Below are 14,948 nucleotides of genomic sequence, written 5' to 3' on the forward strand. Positions count from 1 at the left end.
GGCTTGAAAGTGCAGATGTAGCTACAACGTATACAAGCAACAGAAAAAAAAAGCTTTTTAAACTTTTACTGGGAGATGGGTTTAAGTTCCACCCACATGTTGGTTTCCGGAGTACAGCATTTGTTTGACCGAGGTGTGTGCTTCTGTGAAAAAATAGTGCTTGTATACACTTTTTGCGTTGTGGGAAAGGTTATCATCAATATAGCAGGATGGTGTTGATTATCGTAGCAAGACAGTGATCAAGGCTATAGGTCTGATATGTTTACTATGAAAAGTTGTGACATATTTATTGTGAAAAATGCAAAAAGAATAGATGAAGGATACAATGCTGAACAACATGAACATTCACCCCCAGTCACAAAGGTCTGGGTTTAATTAATCGTTTTGTTGCCCACCACATCACCCCAGTTTGGACAAAACCAAGAGCAAATCAGTCTTGACCCTGTTGCCCATGGGAACAGTCCAGCCTGAACTGCCAGACTAGGTCCTCCCTGGACCAGAAATCAGCATCCTGGGATGGGTTTCGGGGTATCACCCTCATCTGCCAGACTAGCTTGAATCCAGTGGCACAGTGAACACAGGACCCACGTCTGGGAATACCGTTCTTACTTCGGGTGACAAATACAAAAAGAACAGATGACGGGCGGGGTGCTGAACAATGCAAACATTCACCCCCAGTCACCGCTCTCAGCTACTGAGTCAGGCTTTTGGAAGAACATGGGAGCTCTACTATTTGGCTGAGGTGAAAAGGGGAGACAATCTAGGGTAGTAACTTAGGGTTAATTCTAAGGACAACCCTCTCGTTGTGGACCTGTCAGAAAGGCTCTTGTATTGTAAGAGCCTGTAATTTACTAGTTAGCCTAGTATGCCCAAGAGACCTAATAGCTACTAGGAAAGTGACTTTCTAGGAGAGGAACTGCAAAGAGCAAGAGTGCAGTGGTTCAAAAGGAGAGCCTATGAAACTGGTCAGGACAATAACGAGGTTCCAGACTTGGGTAGGAGGCACCCTGTGTAGGATGACATGTTTGACGCCTTCCATGAAAGCTTTAATGACAGGGATTTTAAACCTTGAGGAATGTTCCCTGTTCTGTATACCTGCAACAACGGCAGCTAGGTGTAGCCGTATTGAGTTGTAGGCTAGCCCTGGCTATTGCAGATAAAAGAGGTAGCAAACAATGTCTTACACTGTTAGAGTAAGAGGGTTAAGCAGTTTGAGGTACAGTACTGGACATACCTCTTTCAATTAGAGGCATAACATGTGCACAGAGTGGGTCTGCGGGCTCTTTCAAGTATGTTCATGCACTCTTGATGTAGACTTAAGTTACAAAACTCTAGGGCCTCAGGAGCCAGTGTGCTAGATTAAGCTGCCTGGGGTTTGGGTGTCTGACTCTCCCCTGGGACTGTGTGAGAAGGTACAACCTGTTGGGAAGCTTCTTGTGTGGAACAATGGAAATCTCCAGATGCGTTGAGAACTATGGCCATCGGCCAATGCAGGAGCCAACAGGTTGAGAGATATTTGCCACAGTTTCCTGACTACTTAAGGTGGAAGTGGGAGAAGTGAAAAAATGTATGCAAAGTTCCTCGACTAGTTCATCCACAGAACAAGACTGGGAGTGTGTGAAAACCAAGAGATAAAGTTTACTCATTTCACAGTCTGCCCCCCCCCCCAATGATGGGTGTACAAGAGCAGGGCTTGTGGATGGAGTGCCCACATGTGGACTTGTTTCTGCGTCCTGCTGAGAAGGTCTGCAAAGTTGTTGTCCACTCCTGGGAGGTGTTCTGCCAGGAGATGCACTCAGTGGTGAATCGTCCAAAGCCAAATCCGCTGCACCCATGCTGACAGCTGTGGAGAGAGTGTGCCGCCTTGCTCGAGAAGACATAAAATGGTAGTCAGGTTGCTGATTCACACCAACACAACTTTTCCTTGAATGTCTTGGAGAAAGGGTATGAGAGACATATGTTTGGCTGAACAATTGTGCTGAGAGGCGCCCATGAAGTGGATGGATATGGAATCTTGTTGACAGCTGCGGAGAGAGTGTACCACCTTGCTTGTGAGGACGGACCATGGTGGCCATGTTGTCAGTTTGCACAAGGACTACATTCCCTTGAATGTCATGAAGACTTTGAGGGACAGCTGTTTAGCTAAACCATTGTGCTGAGAGGCATTCAAAGTCGACAGATATGGAGTCTGGTGTAGGAAATGAGGGCTATACATAAAGCCATAATACCTGGGAGATGCATCACTGTTCGAACTGCGAGATGACATAGTGACAGTAAAAGTTGCAGTAACTGATGGAATGTTGCCTCCCTTTCCTCACTTGGGTAGGCCTTGGCTTTGACTGCATTTAAAACAGATTCCAGAAAGGGTTGGACCTGAGGTTGCTGGAAATGGGTTCTGGTAATGTTGACTGAAAACCTCAAACTGTGGAGGAGGGAGATGGCAGCTTGAGTATGAGCGAGGCAGTCACGTCTGCTTGCATTCTTGATCAACCAGTTGTTTAGGTAGGCTAAGACGCGAGTCTCCAACCATCTCAGGTGGATTGCTTCCACTATAAGGCATTTGGTGGAGACAACTGGTATTGCTGGCCACTTACCAAGAAGTCCAGGTAGTGCCATTGTGCTGGATGGATGGGTGTTTGGAAGTGGGCACCATTCAGTTCTTGTGTGGCACAAAGTCACGTTGCTTCAGCAAGAGCATGACATCCTGTAGCAAAGCAACATTTCTGCGTTGAGGGTGTGTGCAGGGCTGAATATTTGGTGGGGTTAAAGTTAGTTAAAGGCAGGAGCCGGCTTGATAGAGAATAGGACCCACCGGTCTGTGGTCATTTCCTTCCAGCAGGGACCTAACAGGTGTGGCGAGACTGGGGGGATGCGGGGTAGATCAGTGTTTGGTGGTAGAGACTCTCTTGGAGAAAGTGCCTCTGCCACGGCTTTGGAGTTATTACCACGTAAGATGCCCTCTGTGTATCCCCTAACTCTCTATTGGTGAGAGGCCTGCTGCTGTAGCTAATACAACTGTTTGGGGTCTTGGAAGGTAACTTTTGAACCACTGTCTACAAAACGAACCCCTGGTTGCTCATATTTGAAAGGCACTCATGGACTTAGTGGTGTCTGTGTCCTTCATTTTTTCCAACATCTCATCTACCTGCAGGCCGAAGAGGTGCTCTCAGTCAGACGACAGGTTAATGGGGTAAGGCTGAATTTCAGGCTTAAAGCTAGAAACACAAAGCCAAGAGTTATAGCTTGGGATAACAGAGGCGTGTATCCCTCTGGCAGCTGGGTTGGCTGAGTCTAACACGCACACCATTCGGTGGCACTTTAGGCAGCTTTTCCCTTCTCCACAATTTCCCCTCCCCCACTTCCTATACTGTCAGGGAGAGACAGGAACACAGCCTCCATTTCCTCCCATTGACCCTTGTTGTATTGGGACAGGAGACTCACTGAATTAGCAATACACATGTGTGTGGTGGTGCCAACTTCTACCCTTTTGCCAGCCATATTTATGCACTTGCTCTCCTTGTCAGTATAGGGAGCATCACCTGTGGCTTGGGGTGTTGCTCTCTTACAGGTGACTGAAATTATCAGGGAGTTCATTGGGACATGCCTTCTGATGTACAGAGGATCAGATGATGATGATCATACCCTTCAGCATAGGGAGAAACTGGAGGGACTGTTTGGTTCTTGACAGCATCCCCACTAGGAAATAGCAATCCTCTTGTGCAACAGACATTTCTGCTGCGTGAGAAGCAGCTGCATGCTGAATGACACCGCTTTATGTGGTGGTATCGTCTGGCAGGAAAGCTCTAACAGGGACATACTCAAGATCAGGGTACCCTGGAAGACCCACACAATAATCCTCTCAAAAATCATCTTTAGGAGGAGGGTAGACGGGCACCCCAAAATCCTCCGCTGCAGATTCAGAATAAGATTTTGGGGACCCTTGTGGCAAGTCACCAGAGGTGGGGGAAGAGGAGGTGGAGGCTGAGATGGTAGAGATTCAGGTGGGAGTGATGGGCTGACAGCCTAGTCCTTTGTTGTTTTTACACGCTGTAGAGGACTGTACGGATGTCGTGTGTCCTAGAAGGGGGGGCAGGGGGGCTCTGCTTTTTAGTGAACATCTTTCCTGACTTTGCAGAAATCTTGCCAGGGCATTAGTGGATAATAACGTGTTGTAGCCTGTAATTGACCTTTTGGAGCTTCTTGAGGATGAGCCTTTCTTTGGAGTTGCCCATGGATGGTCTTGGAGCCGATAGTGCTTTTGGCTTCAACGTGTCAACACTGATATGTAGTTTCAGACCCAAAGTCTGAAGGGGAATGAGGCTTATGGCTAAAGTCTGTCTCGGCTCAGATGCCTTGCCTTGGTGTTGACTGGAGCCCAAGGGCAGGGATTTGTGCACAGTGCTAGACGTTTGATCTCCATGGGGGTGGTGCTTGGCTTAGACATGCAAATGCTTGTGTATCTTGATGGTCTGGGTGTCAACCATACTCATGCATCTCAATGATGGCTTGGTCTGAGGCTCTGGCTCAACTGAGGAAAAGGGAGAATCTTAGGGTGTCTCTTCTTCCTACTCTTTCGGCTCCGAATGGGCTGGGATGATGAGGTGGTACGTATGAAGGCTCCTCTTCGGCACCGAGCAGGCCTGCTTCAATGAATATGTCCGGTGTCTTGGACTACCGGCTGTACATTTTATTATGGGTCCCGTGCCTGTTTCTCTATTGCCAAAGACTTTTCTTGCTCCTGCAGACTGAGCAGGAGTTCCAGCGGGTATCATTGTGCTCTGGGAAGACGGACAGGTTACAGATGCAGAGGAGGTTGACCCGGGGTAGTTCAAGTGGCACTGGGGACGTCTCTTGAAGGGCATCCACTTCCATCACCCTTTATGCAGTTGGTAAGAAAGGTGCGAGGCCCTGAAGGCAGGGCGCCGCGAGGGCTGGGGGCCTGGACTTCGACAACAGCATTTGGAGTGAGTCAAGGCAGAAGAGAAAACTGGACGACTGTTGAAGTTGTAATCCTCTCAGTGACGGGAATGGAAGCAATGGGTCCCGGGCCATGAACATTCGGCGATGAACACATCAAGACCGACTGCAATGCTGATACACTCCTCAAGCCAATGGCATAGAAAATCCAACTAACAATGGAGTTACTTCACAACCAGAGCAGTCATCAATAATTCGGAACTTGAAAGCCTTCTTTGAAGAAAAGGAAGTGACAACAAAACAGGTTCAACACTAAATAGCAGGAGTATGCAGAGCATGTGTATCTACAGCCACATACGCTACAAGCACATTAGTTTATGATACATTTTAATCACTGTACTGGGGCATCCATCCGTCAGGGATGTAGACTAATGTTTTTAAATACTGTTGCTACACATGCTTAAAACTTACATGACAGGTGCTGTAATAAATTCTAGTAGATGAGTGAATGAAAAGCATTGGCTGTAACCGTCTGTTTTACAAAACCTGTGAGGACCTAATAAAGTAGTGATGGGAAATAACAAGGACTTGTGTTGCCTTATTAAGGACTTCTCTGTGCCCCTTATACATAATATGATATTGGCATCTTTGCATTTGAGGTAGTATAAGTTTGAACAGCTAGTAGCTTACTGGGAGATCATCTATACATAGAACATGGGATATAGGAGTGTGGTTTCTAAGGGACACAGCTGCATTGTAAATCTTTTGATTGATCTATATAGCATAAGCCCATCATTTATAGGAGATAATAGATTGTTCTGTGAAATGCTAGTATGACAACCACTAATAACTTTTACATATATTACCAACTGGTGGTTGCCAGTAGACAGTTAGTTAGGACCATGTTTCCATAGAAAAAGTGGGTTTTGACTTGCCTATATCTTTGGCACCATTTGACAAATCTTCACAAAATTTTCCAAAAAAGTGTGCTGGTGATTTTTGTTGTGCATGGGAAGTTTCAAGGTGGTCCATCTGGGGGCCGAGAAAAAAAAAAAAAAGGAGGGGGGGGATCTGGGGGAGGGAGGTGACTGTTGCAGGCATAAATGTGTGTTCCTTAGGAGTTTTGAACAAAAACTACTGGACGGAATTACACCAAATTTAGCAGAAAGCCAGATTTTGTTACACAGATTGTGCTTTTGGTTATTTGGTGTAAATCTGTCCAGTAGTTTTTAAGATATTAAAGAGAGAATAAATGTGTATATTCAGGGACACAGATCCTCCCCGACAACTTTACGAATAATAAGAGCTCGTGCAGAGAGCTGCAGAGCTCTGAATGGCTGCTAACACTTCAAACCAGGAAGTGTTGGAAGCCATCTTGGGAATCAACATCAGCCGAGTCTAAGTAAAAAAGTGGAAAAAAAGAAAAAGGGTCAAGGTAGGGAATCCGCCAGGGCAAAAAAGCACTTTTTTGAAAGGAAAAAAAAAAAGAATTAGTCACAAATTTGCAGCAAAAAATAAAATAAAAACCCAATCACAAGATCCCACTTTTATTAAATGAAGCTCCTGGGTGGCGCAATCCCTGGGGCATGTTGAAATAAAGGGGGGGGGGGGGGGGCACACGGGTCACCACCCTCCTGGAGCATTTTTATGCTCCAGTGACCCCCAACTCTCTGAGGCTTAAATCACTAAGAATGTGGAGGGCCTCCGGGACTGCCACCTCCACGGGGCAAAAATCATTTGTCCCGAAATAGCTCATTCTCAGTATATCACTCATCAAAAAAACCTCTGTCTCGCTCTCAATTTCTCTCTGTCAAATCTTTCCCTAAATCGCTCTCTCTGAATCTCTCACTTTCTCTTTTAGGGTTGGGTGGTTACAGAGGATTGGCTGCAGGGGCCAGGCCCTGGGGCCAACCCGCAGGGCGAGGGGCCATGAGCTGCGCAGGGTTGGGTGGTTATAGGGCTGGCCGCAGGCCCTGCAGTCAATCCCTACTGCGCGCACGACCGGAGAACGTGTGCGGCGGTAGTTAGATTAACATATAGTAATGAAAACTACTTTATGTTAAAAAAACATAGAAATTTACTGGGGGCGCCAGCTATAGTTACCTTAGGACACGAGTTAATAGTTACTTGAAATAACCAACTAAAACACTGCAATCTCTGTTTAAGTGAATTTATGAATATATATATATATATATATATATATATATATATATATATAAACATATAAAACATAAGTATATTTATTTATACATAAAGATATATATATAAACATAAGTGAATTTATAAATATATATACTGGGGTTATGCTCTTGGGGATTTTCCCAAGCCAGTAAGGCCCACTTCAGTCTGTCAAAGGCATGCAATCGACGCCTGGGTTGTGGTCCCTCTTACATTTAGGGAGCGGCGAAAGCCAGGCTAGTTGACCTGGAGGTATGGGGAGGGGGGGGCAGAAGGGGGGGAGAGGATCAGCCCCTGAGGGTCCTTCCTCCCTGAGAGGGGTTTATCACATAATTCTGCATAACCCATTAATTTCTGCTCCGGGGGGACCACGGCTTTTTTGAACCGTATTCCAGATGGAAGCGTCCATAATCTCGCAAAAATGCTCATCTATTGGCAGGTAGATAACCTGCTCCTTCTCCGCATAGGACTCTTCGATCCCGCTCATGATGGGGTCCTGTTTGTTGGGCTTCCCAGTGATCAAATATATAGCGAAAGTGCAGAGGGTGTAAGAGAGCCTGGGGTTACCAGGGCCAGATGAGGAGGGCAAGTAAAGAAAGGAGGGGTAGATCCCCCAAGCTAGTATGTATGGCCTGCAGGCCAAGTAGCAATAAGGCCTTTAAGGAGGGGGCCCTGGAAGGGACCAAAGGCATGGAGGCACCATTTGCCCTTGAGGTCACTCGGGCTTATGCCGCCTGGGCGGGTGCCTACAGGAATGAGGCTGGCACACTTGCGTTCCCATACCAACACAGACCCGGAGGACTTATCCTGGCTGCGGGAGCGGCGTAGAAAGAGGACGTGGCAACAGCTTTGATGGACTATATGTGCCTCACGGCCTGCTGATTAGCTGTTCGACTTGGTTTTTCCTTTGACAATTTCTGTTTTTTCCCACTGTTCTTGGGAAATGTAGTTTTTACACTGGCTACTGTTAAAATAAAGTGGTGAAGAAAAAAGGCATAATCCTCGCCTCTGTGTCCTTAATAGAATTTAAACTGTATGTTACGAAAGCTAGGAAATTTTCAATTCTGCTACTCTTTAAGAAACTCTTCAACATTGCATGTCCCAACTCACTCTCTGCCCCTTTCTCTTTCCCTTCACATCTATTTATTCTCACAAAAATCTTTCCTAGTCATCATGGCATATCTATATATTACTTTTTTTCAGCCTTAGCTTCAGCTATCACACTGCATAGAAATGGTTTATTAAAGACTTGTTTACATTTTATCTTTTCAATTGTGTCTCATGGATCATAGTATCTCGAGGTTGTTATCTTCTATGCACACTGACACGCAATCTGGGCAAGAACTTCACTCTACGAAACTCTTGAGAACACAAATAAATAAATAAATGAGAACAGAGAATATAGTTCTTCAACAAATGCCTAAAGTGTTATAGCTCTCAGGCCACACATTGAAAGAAATTTGTACTCAAACAACCCCACAGGCAGAGTCACCACCCTAAGGTCCTAAGTGCATTGCATTTCATCAACAAACAAACTTATGAGGTCACTGCAACTAAATCACATCACTAAATCTCAAAGAGTTCAGAACTCAAGGAACTCTCAGACTACTGAAATGCTGTCTTTTGACTCCCTCCTCATGAGTACTTGCTTATGAAAAGGATTTTCTAAACAACCAACTCAACTTTCACCTGATGGCCCCGACCAGCACTATGTAACAACCCACCTCAGTTCTCCGCCGTTCGTCTCAAATATAGTTTCTGACAAGTCAGCAACGATGGAGGCTGCTTTTGATCCACCAACTTGCCCCTGTAAAGTCCCTGATTTAAAAAAAAAGGGAAGTTATCATGTTGTATAGGACACTTGCAAGTAAATTCAGCCCTCTTCCCAAGGTTTTCACAACTGAAGTCATTTTGCAGGTAATGGAAAATGTAACATCTAATGAATTTTGTGCACCTCTCTTCCTGATCCAGAGTCCCAACTTATGTGTCCCCTTTGACCATACTGGGGACCTACATGCCCACATGACTACCACGACGATGGTGAGGATTTAATTTTGTGCCATATAATGACAACAAACAGCCGAAAATTACTTGTCTGTCAACAAAACGGGACAAGCAGAAAGGTTTGAAGTTAAATATTATCTTGTGCCAAACTAGTAAGCTACAACTGGAATGCAGTATCTCGAAAGCTGAGACAGACTTTCTGTCTATGTCGCCCACCTGGTGTGTGATCTGTACTTGTCATTTGTGGTTTTCTGTTACAGGTTGAAGCTGGGCCTAATGAACACCTTACTTACCTTCAGGAACGCTCTTTTTGGTGGATGCTCTATTTGACACAGATTCTTTACCTTGTGAATATTCCTAGGTGTCCGACTGGATACAGAAAAACTCTAAAGTAGTACTCCTGTATGAAAGTAGGTTGCGCCATACGACTCTCCACCAACTTCGTTCTACTCCAGAAAGTATGAACAGAGCCACATATAAGTGCCACCCATGCATGCTGATGTCAGTTCCTTTGACAGGCTTGTCCACACACTCAGCAAATTGGCATAACCAGTGTGCAGATTCCTATGTTAGATGGAGAAGAGTCCATTCTACAGAATGGGGAGGTTGGAGAGTAGTAACAAATCTGCAGTTAGAAAGACGGTCTAGCAGAAAGAGTGTTATTTTAGGTAAGTAATTTGTTCTTCTAATATATACTTCTATCAATTTTTCTTGAACTTGTTAACAGATACCCCACCCACTTACTCTAAAAGCTGTGGGTCAGTGGAAGGCTCAGACCAAAAGTCCTGCAGGACCCAACAGCAAAACATCCAGCCTTGCAACCTGACTGTCAAGACAGTAATGCTTAATGAACGTCTGCAATGATGCCCATGTAGCAGCCTGACACAAACCTATGATTGGCACTCTGCATGCCTATGCAGTAGAGGCAGCCTTAGTTCTGAGTGGAATGAGCCCATCATTTTTTTCGGCACCTGTTTCTTAGTTAGTGCATATCAAATTCTAATGCTGTCTACCCACCTAGACATTGTTCGTTTCACCACTGTCCCACCTTTTTATGCTCGGGACACAAAAAGCTGATTGTCCACCTGGTGGTCTCTGGTATGATCACTGTAAAAACTAAGCCCACTTTTGGGATCCTGTTGATGCAGTTTCCCCTCCTGTTTCGAAGGATGAGGCGGGGCAAAGAAAGCTACTCAACATCAGTTTGTCTAGAAAAATGTGTAGGGCGGCTGCAAATTACACCCTCATCAATATTCTGAAAGGACAGGCTCTCTGCACTATCAAACATTTTCTGTGTCACCCACTGTCTTTTTGATCATATAGAGAATTACAAAATGAACTAGAGGTAGTAACAGCCACCCCTCAATCAGGAGCTATTAAGAGTTTGCAGCAAGAAGTACAGATAACCGTTTGGGTATGGTAGTACAACTAAAAACCCAAAAGGTGATAGGAGGAATGCTTGCAATTTGTCTAACCACTGGCAATCGCACGAGTTAGCATTCCAACTCGTTGTTTAGCCCACAATGCCACCTCAAATTAGACCACTTTCTGCAAATCTTCCTGGGTTGCTCCAAAGAGCAAAGTCTAGCCTGAACTGCCAAACGAGGTCCTCGATGAACTGGAATACAAATAATCCAAGACTGGTGTTTGCGTTGTTGGTCCTCCTCATATGAGTGTAGCTTGGGTCCGGTGGCACAGTGAGCAAAGTAAAAAGTCTGGGCACACCCTTGGCCACTTAGGGCATTGCATCAAATACACAAAAGGTGAAGGGAGGAATAACTGTAATTTATCTAACCAGGTGCAATTACTCGGAGTAGCATTTTAAACTTTTTTTTTTTTTTTTTTTATTGTAAAAAAACAAAAACAAAAAAAACACAGAAAAGCAGCACAGACCACACTCTTATAGTTCTTGAGAAATCTGAGATTTCCTTTAATATATGTTAACCTTTCATAACTCAGATTAAGGCCCTCATTCCGACCCTGGCGGTCTAAAACCGCCAGGGCTGCGGGCAACGGAAGCACCGCCAACAGGCTGGCGGTGCTTCAGTGCCCATTCTGACCGTGGCTGTAATCCGGCGGTTTCCCGCCGGATTTCCCCTGGCTGGGCTGAACCTCCATGGCGGCGCTGCAAGCAGCGCCGCCATGGGGATTCCAACCCCCTTCCCGCCACCCTGTTTCTGGCGGTTTTGACCGCCAGGAACCGGATGGCGGGAACAGGTGTCGTGGGGCCCTGGGGGCCCCTGCACTGCCCATGCCACTGGCATGGACAGTGCAGGGGCCCCCTAACAGGGCCCCAGCATGATTTTCACTGTCTGCATAGCAGACAGTGAAAATCACGACGGGTGCAACTGCACCCGTCGCACCCCTGCAACACCGCCGGCTCCATTCGGAGCCGGCCTCTGTGTTGCAGGGCCTTTCCCGCTGGGCCAGCGGGCGCTCCCTTGGCAGGCGCCCGCCGGCCTAGCGGGAAAGTCAGAATGGCCTCCGCGGTCTTCTGACCGCGGAGCGGCCATTTGGCGGTTCCCGCCAGGCGGGCGGCGTCCGCCGCCCGCCTGGGTCAGAATGACCCCCAAAGTGTATCAGGGAAGAAAGTCAGCAATTGTGTTGCTGCATACAAGACAAATGCCTTGATGTGGGAAACAGGAACTCGCAGGGACTTTGATTTGCGAGCAAATAGACTAAAGGCATACCTGCCCTCATTATGTATAACCTCTTAATTCCAATGTGGTTGGTAACAGCTGTTACTGCTTGATCAGAATTAAACTTTATTCCGTTTCACACAAAAATACTGGCTAAATCGAGGTAAACTAGGTAATTACGTGGTGAAACAGACAGATTCCTCCAGTAATTCCTAGATTTCTCAGAGGAACGTAGGAGTACAACACATAATGAGCTGGATTTACACTAGCCTGGAGTTACTGGGAAGTTCATCCTCCTAGCTCCGAGGGTGAGAACATTGTGGCCCGTTTTCGGGGCCTTTCATAGTGAAGAGCATTGTGGAGAGTAAATCCTCACTGGCTGGTATATTTTTTGGACAAACATTCGGACTCAAGTCTGAGGTTTCGAACTACTATCATAATATAAGTGAACAGTTAATGTCTGGGCATTTGAGGTTATCGGGGAAAGGTGAAATGCTTCCCCGCAAAAGGCTCCAGATGTATAGTAGCAAAGATGGTCTGAGGGAAGATTGGAACATTGAATGCTACAAAGGCTGTAAATAGTAGTATTTTGGCGAGTACCAGGGGAATTTCACAGTGACAAGTACCTTAGAACCTTGGGTGTATGACAGGGTAAAACGTTTGATCCGATGATGAGAAAAACGTTTCTCTCACATTAATTTTAATGGCTACTAAGCTGGTCAGTACAGCATTCGCCGGAATCTGTGCAAGCAAATGTAGCGTTACTCCACAATCAAATTGTCCGAGACTGAAATGACCTCTTACCAAATAAGTTGATCCAAACTGCTCCAGGCTTGCCAAAGATCAGGAAAATGGATGCATGTCATCTCTCAAGAACAGAAAGCGAGTTTTCCTCAGAAGGCCACTTTCAGAGAACTTTGACTGATGATCTGTTCGTTACTGGATATATTATCCTTGGGACTAATACCTGGGGAGCAGACCTAAATACCCGAAGAGCCATTTCAAAAGCCAATGTGCCAATGAGGAACTACTTCTTTCAGGACCCCAATCCATGTCCAATAAGCTCGCTATAGTAGATGAGAAAGGCACGAGAGGGATAATATACTTCTACCTTGGCCAACAGGCCAGGCTTCCTTAGAAACAGACATTACAAGACATCATCGTTATTGGAGACTGGGTTCCTTATCTTGAAAAGAAAATCCAAGCCAAGCTGATTTAATGTGGGGAAAACGACTGAAAAAACATTAATTTGGTTTTCAGAAAAAAGTGAACTCCAGAAGGGAGACACGGGCAAAGGAGGTAGATTCAAATCGCCCCACCCATAAAAGAAACTGCCTTAAACTGTGCCCAGAAAGAAGTGCGAGAGGCAGGCTATTGTTCAATACGGGTAAGACTATGGGGGTTATTACAACTTTGGATGAGGTGTTAATCCGTCCCAAAAGTGATGGTAAAGTGACGTATATACCACCAGCCGTATTACGAGTCCATTATATCCTATGGAACTCGTAATACGGCTGGTGGTATATCTGTCACATTTGGGACGGATTAACACCTCCTCCAAAGTTGTAATAACCCCCTATATTTCCACGCCTCTATCCTGCTCTGAGAACATGGTATACAAGAACCTCACCCAGATGCAATATTTATTTCTCCCTTTCGGCTGTACCATCATGCTACTTTAGCGGGGAATCGGGGACACTGTGCAGTGTCATCAGCATTTTAATTTTTTAAGTTTTTGCTATATATTTTTAACAGTATCCTCTAAGTTAATATTCAATGAAAGAGGAAAAAGAAATTACATTTGGATTTTAGGAGACCAGCAGGGTCTCGCATGAGGATGCTGTCAAGCAGTGGGCAGAGGCAACATTAAATACAACTCCCACTCCCCACCCTTAACATTTTTGTCACTGCAAACCTTCCCACTGACACTGCTTCCAGAGGATATAGGCCACACTCTAATAGTCGCAGCATTACAGATAAGTAACTTCTTCACGTTGCACTTATTGTTTGGATGTGAGGCTACAATGAAGTGTCACAACACTGCCCACAACAAACCACGTGTTCTGTGGGGATGCAAGGCCTGACCTCGCCTACATTCACATAACAGTGACATTTGCTCTGTTGTGCCTGCCCAACATAATGTCTACATGACTACACATACATAAACAACTTTTTAAAACTGTTTAAAAGTAAAAGTTGTTTTTATGCCAACTCATGACTTTTTTCTTCATGATGCAAAACTACCTCAGATCTTAGAACACCACCTCTGGCTCTGTGCCTTCATTCTTGTTATGAAGCCATTCAAGTTGCTATGAGAAAGCTTGAGTGTTCAGAACTATACTGTCAAAGCAGCAAAAACTAAATCATCCTAGCAAGAACAGTGAGGGTCCATTTAGTGAAGTCTAAAATGGCCGATATGTTTGTCTCAACTTACCACATCCATCTGAGAAAGATAAGGAGTAAATGACGGTTTCGCCTTGGACTGTGAATAGTAAACGGTTCCCATCTGGGCTCCAGCATCCTGTCTATGGGAAGAAAGAAAAATAAACGTTAAAGAAAAAGGTTCTGTTGCACAGAAATGTGAAAATTTCCAATGATTTGCAGCTAAAGAAGCCCTTTCAAATATATTAGGTTGTGCACAGGTTACATCATTACCTGAGGCTTCCCAAATGTTATCATTGCGGTGTTCACCTGAGGGCACGATTGTTGGGAGGTTCTACATGTCCGCAGCAGAGAAAAAAACAGCTTTGCACTAAATCTTCAATAGCAATAAAAGGATTCATACTAGGCAGGAAATCCTCCCCCATGAAGAGAAAGCCAATGTACACGAACAGATTATGGCGTGGGACTGCTTAGGGGAAAAGGAACAAGTTGCTTACAGTTGGTAATGCTCTTCTGGTGGATAATCAGACTGCATAATCCTCACCTTTAGGACAGATACTAAAGCCGTGCCTCCACAGGTGGTGGCCAGCCTGTGGAATGGCTCAGACTAAAACGTCCTGTAGGACCAAACAACCAAAATGTCATTTTTGTAGGACCTGGAAGTCAAGGAAGTGCTTTGTTAACGTGTGCACTGATGCCCATATTGTGGTCTGATAATTTTCCAGGACAGGCACTTTGCATGCCAATGGAGCGGTAGCATCTTGACCCTGGTAGAATTGGCATCCGGTCCTTGTGGAGTCTGCTTTTTGGCCATCCTGTCACACATCT

The 14,948-nt window shown here is 45.4% G+C and overlaps 1 protein-coding gene across 3 annotated transcripts in view; it reads right to left on the reverse strand.

Moving 5' to 3' along the window:
* AAAS (aladin WD repeat nucleoporin) overlaps positions 1-14,948 on the reverse strand; it is a 258,437-nt gene that overhangs the window by 31,594 nt on the left and 211,895 nt on the right. For all 3 annotated transcript variants that reach the window (XM_069230959.1, XM_069230958.1, XM_069230960.1), the window contains 2 exons: positions 14,173-14,263; positions 8,820-8,913 (listed from right to left, as the gene is read on the reverse strand). In XM_069230959.1, coding sequence (XP_069087060.1) covers positions 8,820-8,913; positions 14,173-14,263 — 185 coding nt within the window. The remainder of the gene's footprint in view (positions 1-8,819; positions 8,914-14,172; positions 14,264-14,948) is intronic.

Source organism: Pleurodeles waltl, chromosome 4_2, assembly GCF_031143425.1.
Source record: "Pleurodeles waltl isolate 20211129_DDA chromosome 4_2, aPleWal1.hap1.20221129, whole genome shotgun sequence".
Classification (NCBI taxonomy): Eukaryota; Metazoa; Chordata; class Amphibia; order Caudata; family Salamandridae; genus Pleurodeles; species Pleurodeles waltl.